This window comes from Alexandromys fortis, unplaced genomic scaffold (assembly GCF_014885135.2).
Source record: "Alexandromys fortis isolate MF-2015 unplaced genomic scaffold, M_Fortis_MF-2015_v1.1 scaffold_54, whole genome shotgun sequence".
Lineage (NCBI taxonomy): Eukaryota > Metazoa > Chordata > Mammalia > Rodentia > Cricetidae > Alexandromys > Alexandromys fortis.
The window spans coordinates 8,373,111-8,385,279 of record NW_026067958.1 but is presented as its reverse complement, the minus strand read 5'-3'; the positions used below and the strand labels follow the sequence as shown (position 1 = coordinate 8,385,279).

Genomic DNA, 12,169 nt, shown 5'->3' with positions numbered 1-12,169 from the left:
CTAAGTTCCCAGTTAACTTTCGGAGCTGGCTGCGGATGGCTGCAAATCTGTCCCCCTATGACATTCCTCAGGTTGCTCTACTGGCTGCAGAAACACCCTTTTTTGCTGCTATTTGAGGGATGCACTTGAGGCCCCTTTTCCACCATTTCCTGGTACACGACTCCATCTACTCATTCCTGTGCCTCCCATTCCACTCCCTGTCGCAGCAGAAGGTCCACAGCCTGGACAGTTCCAACCCCACAGCCTGGACAGTTCCATCCCTGCCAACAGCCCCGCGATGCCGGAGAAGGCCAGCTGGTGTCTTTTTCTTAAGGAAAAGAAGGCAGGAACATTTGGCAACTGGACAATATTACACACTCAGAAGGCTGTGGTCCAGCAGCAGCTCACAGGGTTAGCCCTGGCACAGTGACATGGTGGGGCATGGGAGAGGGTGTGGAGGTTTAAGACAGACATGTGATCCAGACTGAGCAGCGGGTGAGGGAAGGGTTGTAACAGCTACAGAGTTGGTACAGAGCATGTTCACAATCACGGTTTTGTCTTTTTTCAATTCCTGGCAGTGCCAGCATTGAACTCAGAGCCTCGCACATGCTAGGCAAGCATTCCACTGTATTTTATATTTAATGCCTTATATGTTCATTCACATTCTGAGAAGAGGCGCTGAGCTCTTAAGTGAGTATGGATGCAGCCGTAGAGTTAAGAGCATCTACAAGGCTTAGAGCAAATTTCTGGGTCCAATTTCTACACAGCCTATGTAATCTTACACCTTACAATCCTTGTCCTGTGTGAAATCCAGTTACAGCAGTTGGTACCTAATGCATCATATTGGTATTTGATTGAAGCGACATAGTTTTTTTCCTACAAAGGAACAGGTCTGAAATTCAGTGTAAACTGATCAATGAATTACGATTATTCTGAAATTTTATTTTGGAGTCCTGTGTCACAAAATGACATGTGTAATGTTTACAATGGGTATGAGAAATTGAGATGTTTTATTTCTACTATTGAGAATAAAACTATAGATAATGTTCCAAACCAGAATCAAAAAAAGCAGAGCAAACTTTTCTGTATATAAACTGTACATAAAACAAGGCACTATACATTTCTGGGGGGTATTAAGGTATAAAGGTTGGTTCGCATAGATTCTTCAGAGTCCACACCAGGAAGTAAGTCTTTGTTCACTTTAGCACCGGAAGCAAAACTCAGCACACACCAGACCTAAGGCTGAAGGAGGCACTCCTGGGGATGGGGGATGGGGGGTGGGGGGACGATGGGACAGACAACACACCTAATGACAGACTGCTGGCAGGCCTAACTCAACAGAAGCCACTCTGTCTACCTTGTAATATTGTTTTTACACCAAAGGAAAAGAATCGAAAGTGAATGAATACATATTGCTTTGTTAAATACATATTTGATTTATACGGTGTTTATATAAATATATATATATTTAGAATCCACAAACTATCAAAATAACACTTTATAAAGAGAATTGCTTTATAAAAGGTAATGCCGAGCTGAAGCAGGAGGGTAGGGCCGCTGAGGCAGAACTCGGCTGAGTGAATGGAAGAGATGGGTTTCTCAGTTTACCTGAACCATGGAAAAGAATGATCCCAAGAGTCCTCCTACATATTTACAAAATGCTCAACTCCTGGATAAGCTGTAGCGTTAATAAGGTCAGGTTTGGAAAAACTCTGATTCGAAAATACTTTGCTCTTTGACAGAAAAAAAATACCAGTCCAAAAATATATCCATTTTCTGGCCTAGTGGCATCAGAAGCAGCCTCCTGGTGACAGCTGTCATTTCGCCCTCAGAACAGGCCCTTCGCTTTCTTTACGTTCACTTGCTTCCAGGTGGGCAGTGCGTTGAATTCATCTCTGGTCATGTCTAGTGCAAACTGGAGGAAATGCAAGAGATGCCCAGTAAGTGGCCGAGTGACAAGATGCTCACACCAGTGTGACATCGCCATCCCACCCAAGGGACCACTCACCTCGAAGTCTTCATCTGTGAGGTAAATCTCAAGCTTTAGAGGGTCTACTCCCTCTGGGAGTGGCCGGGCAAGCAGATCCGCCAGTGGGTAGATGGTTTTACAGAGCTTGGCTAAGACATCTTCCACCAGGGTGATCTGATTGGAAACTTCAGTATCCTGGAGAGACAGCAGAGAACAGTTGAGCGGACACGAGTGATCTGTGCAGTTTGCAGACCCCCAGCTCTGTCCCAGAGTGCACAGCCCGGTCAGGAGCATGGTGTCACTGCACTGTGGAGTGGGGGCTCTGAGTAACCAGGGATTACCTCCTGACCTTCAGAGCTTTTCCTCCCCTGCCAAGTATCAAATCAACCCTGTGTTTGAACTGCCAATGAATGAATGAGTGCATGCCGATGGGACTCGTCTTACCTATGAGAACAGTGGAGAAAGATTATTGGATCTGAAATCAAAACATGAGATGCTTCCACATAGGGAAATTTGTTTGAGCATATTTTAAAATAATTAAGCTAAGAAGAAATCATGCCCTCTCCCCTTTCCTCCAGGCTTCATTGAATCCACACTAAGGCAGGAAGAAAGTAAAGGTGTAGCTCAGTGGTAGAGCACTGCCTGGAACACATAAGGCTCTGGGTGACACACACACAAACACATACACTCAATCGTGTGCATGCACACTCACACATGTACACACGTGTGCATGCGCACACACACAGGGATGGGTATTCTGAGAAAATAATCTTCAGCTCTCATAGATCAAATCTACCTGGCTAATGCCACGTTACATGGCCAAGACTGTGCATGTACGAGGCTCTGGGTTCCATTTCTAGCACTGCAGAAAGGTCAGGTGGGCAGATACACTTTGCATTACAAAGCTCTCTGTTGCTATGCAACAGATTTTTAAAAATTTGTTTGTGTATTTAAAATTACTTCTAAAATATATTCGGGTCTACCTAAACTTATACTTGTTTACATACCTGCATGTATACATGATAGACTAGGATCTGCAGATAAGGGAGAATATGTGTTTGTTGTTTTGAGTTTGGGTTAAGCTGATTAATAGGGAATAGTATTCACTGTGTGTATGTACCACATCTTCACCATCTAGTCACCTGTTGGTGGACATCGTGGCTGGCTCCATTTCCTAGCTACTGGGAATAGAGCAGCAATAAACATGGCTGCACAGGTGTCTCTGTGGTGGGAGATAGAGATCTTTGGGTAGACGCCCAAGAGTGGCAGAGTTGGGTCATATAGTATTTTTTTTATATTTTTTATTTTTTTGAGGAACTGATTTTCATAATGTTATATTAATCTTGACTCAACTCACAGGGAATAAGAGCCCCTTTTCTTCTATATCCTTGCTAACATCTGTGGTCAAATTTCCCTTCCTTCCTTCCTTCCTTCCCTTTTCCTTCCTTCCAAGAAACTAAATAAAGGTTTTATTTATTCACTTAATTTAAAACTGGTTTTAGGCTTTTGGACTTTCATATAATATATTTTGATCATATCCTTTCTTGATGGGGGAGGTGGCATCTTACAGTATATTCAGTTTGCATCTCTCAGACTAGGGATGCTGGACACCTTAAAATAGTTATTGTTGGTGTGAGTGAGTTCCAGGACAGCCAGGGCTGTTATACAGAGAAATCCTGTCTTGGGAAAAAAAAAACTGGTCATCTTTTGAGAGCTGTCTGTTCACTCCAGTAGCCCCGTTTACTGATTGGTAGTTTTGTTTCTTTGATATTTAATTTTCAAAGTTCTTTGTAAATTCTGGATATTGTCTGTTATCCCTATACCCCAGAAAAGCAGCTTTCTCTTTAGATTGAAAAAATTAAAATGGAAAATTCCTACCTCCTACTAAAACCAAAAACAATCCTTGGAATCTCCCTACGCCCCCATCCCTCACCCCCCACCCTCCACCCCCCACCCCCGGCAAGGTTTCTCTGTGTAGCCCTGGCTGTCCTGGAACTCACTCTGTATCCCAGGCTGGCCTAAACTCACAGAGATCCGCCTGCCTCTGCCTCCCGAGTGTTGGGATTAAAGGTGTGCACCATCACTGCCTGGCTAATCCCTGGAATTTCTATTGCTAGCAAAGTTAACTCTTAAATTAAAAAATTCTTCACAGCCACACTAAGCCTCTGAATGGGGAACAAATGCAGGTTTGGCAGGCAAAGAGATGAGAACTGTGTCCTGTAACGCTGCGTGGATCTGTAGTTGTCTGGACACCATGGAGGAGCACAATGTACTCTCCCCCTTAGCTGCCTGAGCACATTCCTGTGCTGCAGGCCGTCTCTTCTACAGGAGCGCAACACCAGAGAACCTGTAAGCCTTCCACACACAGTGAGAAGGAGTAGGCCTGGTGCTCAGAGAATGAAGAACAGCAGCTTGTATTTGTAGTCTACTTGTATTTAAAAATCTTGAAGTTATGTGTGGAAAATGACCAGATTACCTCAATGATTTCCCATTAGGCTTTTCCCCTAAAGCAAATCTATGCAGCATAGGTAGTGCATGGCAACAGGAAAAAGTGCATCCCCATTTTATTTGTAGGACCTTGGCATACAGTGCAGGCTAGCCCAGAGCTCACTGTACAGTGCAGGCTAGCCCAGAGCAAGTCTGTTCCCTAGTTCAGAGTGCAGTCTGCTGCTTCTCTGGTGGGGCCGCCCAGTGCAGAGGCCAGCGGAGGCCTGGGCTGGGGAGTGGGGGTAGGAGCTCACCATTTCTGTGATCTCGGCGATGTCCTCTCTGTGTTCCCAGCTGGGGAACATGTTGGTGAATGTCAGGGGCTCCAGCCCAGCATGGATAAGGTAAGACTTGGGGGGTGGCCTTTTGAGATTCTTTCCTGTTGGGGTGCAGAAGGCACATGTCAGTGGACCCAATGAGCCTGGCCTCCCTGCTTTTCCTCGGGTTTGGCCCATTTTCCTTCAAAACTCTTGACTTTCACATTTAAAATGTGGATTAGGTCACTCTAACAATGTTTTTAGGTTTATCTCTTTAAGACAGATGTGACATTAACCTGACCACCACCCCCCACTTCCTGAACCTGACCAAATGTTTCTGAACCCCTAGGGATGATGTTCTCCTGGGAACCCCCACCAGGCAGGTCTGCTTCCTTTCATTTGCCTGTGAAGGGTTTCCCTGACAGCCAATGACAGCATCTTCCAGGTGCTCGTGAGCACTTGCTGGTACTTGAACGGCTGTTCACAGAGAGTTTTCTGTGGAAAGAATTGACTGTACACACTCGGGTGTATTAAGCATCAACATGAAGACAAAACTGGTGTCTACTTTACATAAAAGGTTCCAGAAAGGAGCCAGGGATTCACTACAGAATCTTAGTTTAATTTTTATTGCCGAATACAACACCAAAATACTAAAAGAAAGGCAGGCACTGGTTCTTAACCAGTTTGAGCACATTTCTGTTCTCTCATGTAGGCGCTGCCTGAAGAGAAAGGTGAGCTGTGGAGGTCACTCAGCTGCTCACCCCCACATACAGAGAGGTGTCAGTGCAGGCGGCTTCACAGTACACCTGCGGGCAAGCTCATCATATGGACTCTCCTTTGTTCTGGCGGCAGAGAGTGTATTGACCTGAATATTGACAAGCCGCTAGCAGTTAAAGGGGAGGGCTGGAGCCTTTTCAACGCTGGGGCATCTCAGAAGGGACATGGGTGGCCTGTGATGCCTCTCCACCTCCTCCCTCCCTTTCGCTCTCACCTCGGCAATACTGCAGGACCGTCTCCATGGCGCTCTTGCGGTCTGAGGCCCAGCGAATGCGGGCAGAGCCGGTTATCTTGTTCTCGGCGGGCCACCAGCCTTGCCAGAGGTACACCTCGTGGTGATTGTCAACAAGAAAGAGTGCTGCGAGGTAAGGGCAGAACCAGGCCATGAGGTGCTGCTCTATCAGCTGCCCCCAAAGTTCCGAGCTCCTGCACACTCTGTCCTCCTGGGTTAAACTATGAGGACCCTAGCAGGACAAGGAGGTACCCCGAGAAAGGTCCCTTCCCAGGTCAACCACAGTTTCTGGTAGCCCTTGCAGATGCCACTAGGGCTCCGCTGTTGGCCACTTCTGGTCTCTAATGAGTTCACATCTGGCTTGCCCTCAACTCCTATGAGCAGTCATAGCAGGAAGCGGATTTTAGACAGAATCGCCTGTCTCTTCCTCCTTGCCTTCAAGCCTTCACCTGACTTCTCTATATGACAGGTGCTCTTCACTCGACAGCTCATGGGCACGAGGTCCCTCCTGACACACATTTTGGGATTGCTTTAAAAGCCCATGGGTTTTGATGATCCATCCAGAGCCCAGGAAGGCAAGGGCAGGGAGTAGCCTTCTCTCTTAGATATTCGTGGCCACTGCCCACAGTGTGACATATGCACCTGCCAAGTTCCCAACGGTGGTAGGGCAACTACTGTTGCAGCTCCAGGCTGAGGACAAACTATGAGCAAGGTGCTTGATTGGCAGGAAGTGGGAGGGTCTACAGAGTGCATTTCCTCCGTATAGGTTAGGTCATTAGGGCATGACTTGGTGGGAACACTACTGGTCTTGAAATTGGGAGATTTAGTCTGCAGTCTTAGTTCAGCGGAGAGCTTTCCTATCTCCTTTTCCTTGGCCACTTGCTTTCCTAGGCTTCTTGGCAGTTGGAGTGGCTGCATGACATCTTCTGGCCAATGGGATAAAGCAGAAAAGTCTATTGGAGCCGGAGGGACATAACAAACTGCGCCTTTCCCGTTTCCCAAACTTTAAATCCAAACATGAAAGCTGGAGAAAGGGCCGCTCGCAAGGGAGTATGAAGAGAAAGTTGGAGAGGAAGGCTGGGAGAACGGCAGGGGTGCCATGTGGTACTGTCATCGGCCTCTCTGGACGTAGGAAGCAACTGAGTTCAGTTCCTGATACAATGCTACGTGGGTGGATAAAAGGAAATGTCCTAAGCAAGTACGCTAGCAGTGTACTTGGCAGATAGGACTGCTCAAAAAGAAAGGGAAAGAAAGGCTTTCCAGGAGGGCGCCACGCAACCCAACCTCGCCCCCTGCAGGCCTCACCTGGTTGTGGCGCGCTGTACAGATCCTCTTGCAGGAAAGGCATGGAGCTGACGGCAGAGGGCGCCCGCGCAGGGTACACAAACTCTGTCGCCGAGAAGTCTCCAGAGGAGCTGCTGAGGATGAACAGTCGGGGTGCGAAGTTAAAACTTCCAGGATCTTCCAAAGAAAAGATAACAAAGATAAGGACACCATATGCACCAACTTCCGGATGGACTGAACGTAAAATATGAAACAACTCAAAGACCTGGTGGAAAATAAGCCAGATTTGGTTTATATCCACCTTGTATGGAAAAGTCTGTTTTTTTTTTGTGTGTGTTTGTTTTTTGCAACATTGGGCATCAGAGGCAAGCTTCCAGCATGCTAGGCAAGCATTCTACCGATCAACAGTAGCTGTGTGTGTGTGTGTGTGTGTGTATGTAAAACACAGGAGACACACACAGAGACGGACACACACACATGTGTACGTGGACACATGAAAGGTCACCCCAACACTCCTAGCTATCAAATTAAACAGAAACAATATCTTCTCCAGTTTATCTGGTCCACAGGAGAAGATACTGTGCTCAGTTTATGAGTGATGGGAAATACTTCCTTTTGTTATTTTCTGTTTAGAAAAAAAGGTTGATACCTCAAGACCCAGCAATACCACTTTTGGATATATACCCAAAGGATGTTCAACCATAACACAAGGACATGTACTCAGCTGTGTTCATAGTAGCATAATTTATAATAGCCAGAACCTGGAAACAGCCTAAATGCCCCTTGACCGAAGAATGGATACACAATGGAGTACTACACAGCAGAAAAAAATGACATCTTGAAATTTGTGGGCAAATGGATCTATAAAACATCATATAGAGTGAGGTAACCCAGACCCAGAAAGACAAATATCATATGTACTCACTCATAAGTGTCTTTTAGACATAAAGCAAAGAAAAACCTACCTACAATTCACAATCCCAGAGAGCCTAGACAACAAAGATGACCCAAAGAGAGACATACCCATCTAATCTACATGGGAAGTAGAAAAAGACACGATCTCCTGGGAGCATGGGGACTATGGGAGAGAGCTGAAGGGGTGAGGAGAGAAAGGGAGCGGAGTGGAGAAAAATATATGGCTCAATAAAAACAATTAAAAAAAAGGTTGGACTAATGTCTTGGAGGACACTGGTTGATATAGAAGTCACTTGTCTAGGAATTTACTTAATTATGGATAAACATAAACAATTATTTTTACGGGTATGCCAATTATACCACACTATTGTATTTTTTTTTATTTTTTTAATTATTTTTTTTTGTTTTTTCGAGACAGGGTTTCGCTGTGGCTTTGGAGCCTGTCCTGGAACTAGCTCTGTAGACCAGGCTGGTCTCGAACTCACAGAGATCCCCTTCGCTTGCACTGATACACAATGCCAGCTGCTCTGCCCTCTAGCGCTCCAGGTCTCCCTATTTACTGCCTTCTCCCCTCTTGATCCCCGTGACATCCCACTGATCCAGTCCTGCACCTTGTATTTCTGTCTCTGCCTACTGCCTTGTAAATGACAAATGTTTATGGATTAGTTCCTAGCTCAAATCCCTAGATCGTGTCTACATTGTACACACATGTTCTTCAGTCCTCTGCAAGGGTTATGCCCCTTCTCATAGGGATCTCTGAATCCTAAAAGGCTGAGATCAACTGAGCGAAGGACATGGGTTCCACAACTCTTCCTCTTCCTGCTTCCTGTTGGTAAACCAAGGTCATGCTAGTCAATGGTGGCCTCTCCTGTCCACCCTTGAGTTTCAAGTTCCAAGTTCACAAGCTGCTGGTAACCATCACATGCTCATGTCCCAGAACACATCTCCCAGTAGGCACCTGGTCTCAGCCATTGCCCCCGAAGCGTCCCCTTCCAGCCACAAGTGCTGAGAACGCACTGCACTGTCTCTGTGCGGCCTAGGGCTGGCCGACCTGGTGGGGACACCCTGTCCCTCTGGGGTTCCCACTGCATGCTTCAGCAATGATACTGGCCAAGCCCAACTGTCATGTTACTGCTCATCTGGTTTCTCAGTCTTTCCTTCTCCTCTGGTCAAGTCACACCAGCCTTGGAGGCACAGCACAAACACTACCTTCTCACGAGGCCGCACACAACTTTTCCTGATGGGAAAAATCCCGTGTCCTTTCCCGGTTCACACTCTTTGATGACACATGACTTTATTTGCATGAAAATGAGCCACATACAGTGTGCGACTTAGCTTCCTGTTCTGGAAGACGACCTCTGGGAGACCCTCCCTTGGTTTTATTTACTGTGTGCTGTACACAGCATATGCTCACTAATCTTACAGATGTGTGTATGTGGTATACACACACGTGTGAATGCATGTGGAGCCTCAGCACCATCGTGTGTCTTCCCGAGGAGAGCCATCCATTGCCTTTGAGACGGGCAGTGCCTGTCGTTGGCTTCGAGCTCCATCAATAGCCAGCCTAGGCTATCAAGGCCCAGGGGGCTTTTCTGTTCTTCTTCCCCAGATCTAGGATTTTAAGGGTGCACCACTGTACCCTACAGTACTACAGGTTCTCTTGATAAAACTTGGGTCTTCATGCTTGTAAGGCAAGTGCTTTGCTGGTGGATCCATCCCTCTGGACCTCAGTAAGTCTCTAGTAAAAAAAAAATCAGTGAGCGAATTGAGAAAAAGAAGAAGGTGGACACTGTGTGCCATTACCTTGAAGCATGCAGTCGTAGGCCTTCCGGTCCCTCCTCCCCAAAGCATCCCAGAAGCCCAGGGGCTCGGATCCTTCGTCACACTCGTGAATTGTCACGTTGCTGCTGCTGTGCAATCCTGCTTCCAGGGGACATCTGCATGGGAAACATGGCGGAGGCTTTACAGGCCTGGGGAGTGTCTGCAGCACAAAATTACTCAAGACCAAATCTACATATCACCGTGTCTCTAATTAAAAGTGGTTCTCAATGATGAATGAAAACATTGTGTAAACATTCTATCAGCGTCTGTGCTGGAAGAAGGACCAGTTAGCTCTGGGGAAGAATGCACAGATACACACGATATGCCACGAAGACAACGCAAATGTTTGTATCTAACACAACATTCTCCTGTTAATCATCCTCTCCAGCTAGCACACAAACTTCACTCAGAGAAAGAGGAGTTTGTGCACTGCTGACACCCACCAAGGAGGTGCTCAGTGAGCATTTGCTAAATAAATAAGTGGGTGCTTTTTTCATCATTTTGCATTGATTTTAGTGGCCCAAGCGAAAAGCCTCTTGGGGCCCCAGTGCTATTGGATTTCTCACAGAACATCTTTTAAACTCCTCCATCTCTACTGGCCATAGGAGCATGTTCTGAGAGGCCAGTTCCATCTGTCTGCCTGCTGGAAGGTTGCTTGTTTCCCTTCTCTCTGCCCTTACTACTCAGCACCGACCTTCAGGGGAGCCGGAGGAAAGGCAGCTCTCATTGCCCCATGTCAGTGCCACAGAACAGGATGACCCTGTAACCCTTTGTTGGTATGTGGTGGAACACTGCATTTTAGGAAGGAATCCAACAGTTCTCAAAGAACTGAGACTGCCCAGGCTGCCAGTAAGAGCAGAGACACAGTGGCAGGTACCTCTGGCTATGTTGCTCCTCCTGAGGATCTTACCTACCAAGAAGCCCCCAGAAGAGAACCCCAGCAGTGCTATGCCCCAGGGTTCCTGGCCTGGGGGTCTGAGAACTCACTGCTAGCTGCTGCCACACAGCTGGGGCTCCCCTGCTTTCTAAAAAAGGGCCAAGTTATTGGTCCCCCAGTTTCTTCTTTAGCTTTGCCCATTCTGCCATTCTAAAAAACATGTCCTCAGACTCCTACAAGACACGGGCATGGGCTGGACCTCTTTAACAACAAAGGCTGCAAGCCCAGTGCTCCAGACCAAGTGGCAGCTATGGGAAGAAGCCAAAGTCACTGTGTTTTCTGGGGACATCTGCCTTGCTGTTTCAGACAAGATCTTACTATATATATATAGCTCTTGGGCTAGCCTGTGCCTCCTGCCTCAGACTTCTAGGAGGACAGTGCTGGCTCATGGCTGCCTTTTCTGGAAGCAAAACTGGAAAAGCCTGAAAATTGGAGGGTTTTGTGGAGATGCGTGCCCCCTGGACTTAAGTCAGAACCCTGGCTGTAGTTGCAAAGATCCCTTACTGCGGTCACTTTAAGCACTCGGGACATCCCTTGTTGCCTTAGCATCTCTCCAGGAGTCGGAGCAACACTCACTGTTCCTTGATTTTATTCGCAGCAGTCCTTCCGACCTCCTTCGTGTGGCCCTGAGCCTTGCATCCATGCCACAGGTAAATGAGGGCCTTGTTCACGTTCAGAACAACCATGGAAGTCCTGGACCTCAGGCTGCTGCAGTGACAGGCCACCTCTAGCAAGTTCCCTTCCATGGGCACCTCTCCTCGCACACAGTACAGTCTCCAATCACCTGCAGGACACAGCGGAGGCACAGGGTTATGAGGGGCCCATTAGGACCCCTATGTGCTGTCAGAGACACATCGTAGGGATTGCAGGGCTATGTCTGAGGACATGCTGAGCAAGGACAGTGGGAGGACTTCTGGAGCTAGAGATAGGTCGCCAAAAGCTCACAAAGCAGAAAAAAATAGAAACCTTTCCAAGATTTACATAAAATACTAAAACTCTAAATGAGAGATAGAAAGGATTTAGCTTTGGGGTGCTGGCCATGAAAAGGTTATGGTATAAAATCTGCCAATTTCTAATTTTCACGAAGAGTGTGGGTAGTTACTGAGAATTCAATGCAAGATAACTCTCCTAGCCTCCCTGCACAAAAGGGCAGATCAGGAAGGAAGCACTTTGCAGGGTGGGGATCCCCACGATGCAGAACCTGGTCAGCACTAGTGAGCTTTCAGCGGGAAAGACACAGCTTTATGAGGTCGGACCTACTTTAAGGTTTTCATTTTTTTAAAAAAATTTAATTATGTGTATATATTTATGGGTGTGTGCACACATGAATGCAGTGCTTGTGGATGCCAGAAGGGGACACCAGATTCTGCTGGAACTGAAGTCACAGCTGGCTGTGGACTGCCTGATTACTGTGGGTGCTGGGAGCTGAATGTAGGTCCTCTGTAAGATCAGTGTGTTCTTAATCATTGAGACATCTCTCCAAATACTTTCAGGGAGAAGAGACAAAAACT

General features: G+C 46.9%; 1 protein-coding gene across 11 annotated transcripts in view; it reads right to left on the bottom strand.

Moving 5' to 3' along the window:
• Positions 1-900: 900 nt before the first annotated feature.
• The window catches only part of Svil (supervillin), a 194,451-nt gene continuing 183,182 nt past the window's right edge, over positions 901-12,169 (bottom strand). For all 11 annotated transcript variants that reach the window (XM_050152512.1, XM_050152510.1, XM_050152517.1 and 8 more), the window contains 7 exons: positions 11,235-11,442; positions 9,704-9,837; positions 7,007-7,162; positions 5,684-5,827; positions 4,690-4,814; positions 1,988-2,143; positions 901-1,894 (listed from right to left, as the gene is read on the bottom strand). In XM_050152512.1, the coding sequence (XP_050008469.1) occupies positions 1,808-1,894; positions 1,988-2,143; positions 4,690-4,814; positions 5,684-5,827; positions 7,007-7,162; positions 9,704-9,837; positions 11,235-11,442 (1,010 nt within the window). In that variant the 3' untranslated portion in view covers positions 901-1,807. The remainder of the gene's footprint in view (positions 1,895-1,987; positions 2,144-4,689; positions 4,815-5,683; positions 5,828-7,006; positions 7,163-9,703; positions 9,838-11,234; positions 11,443-12,169) is intronic.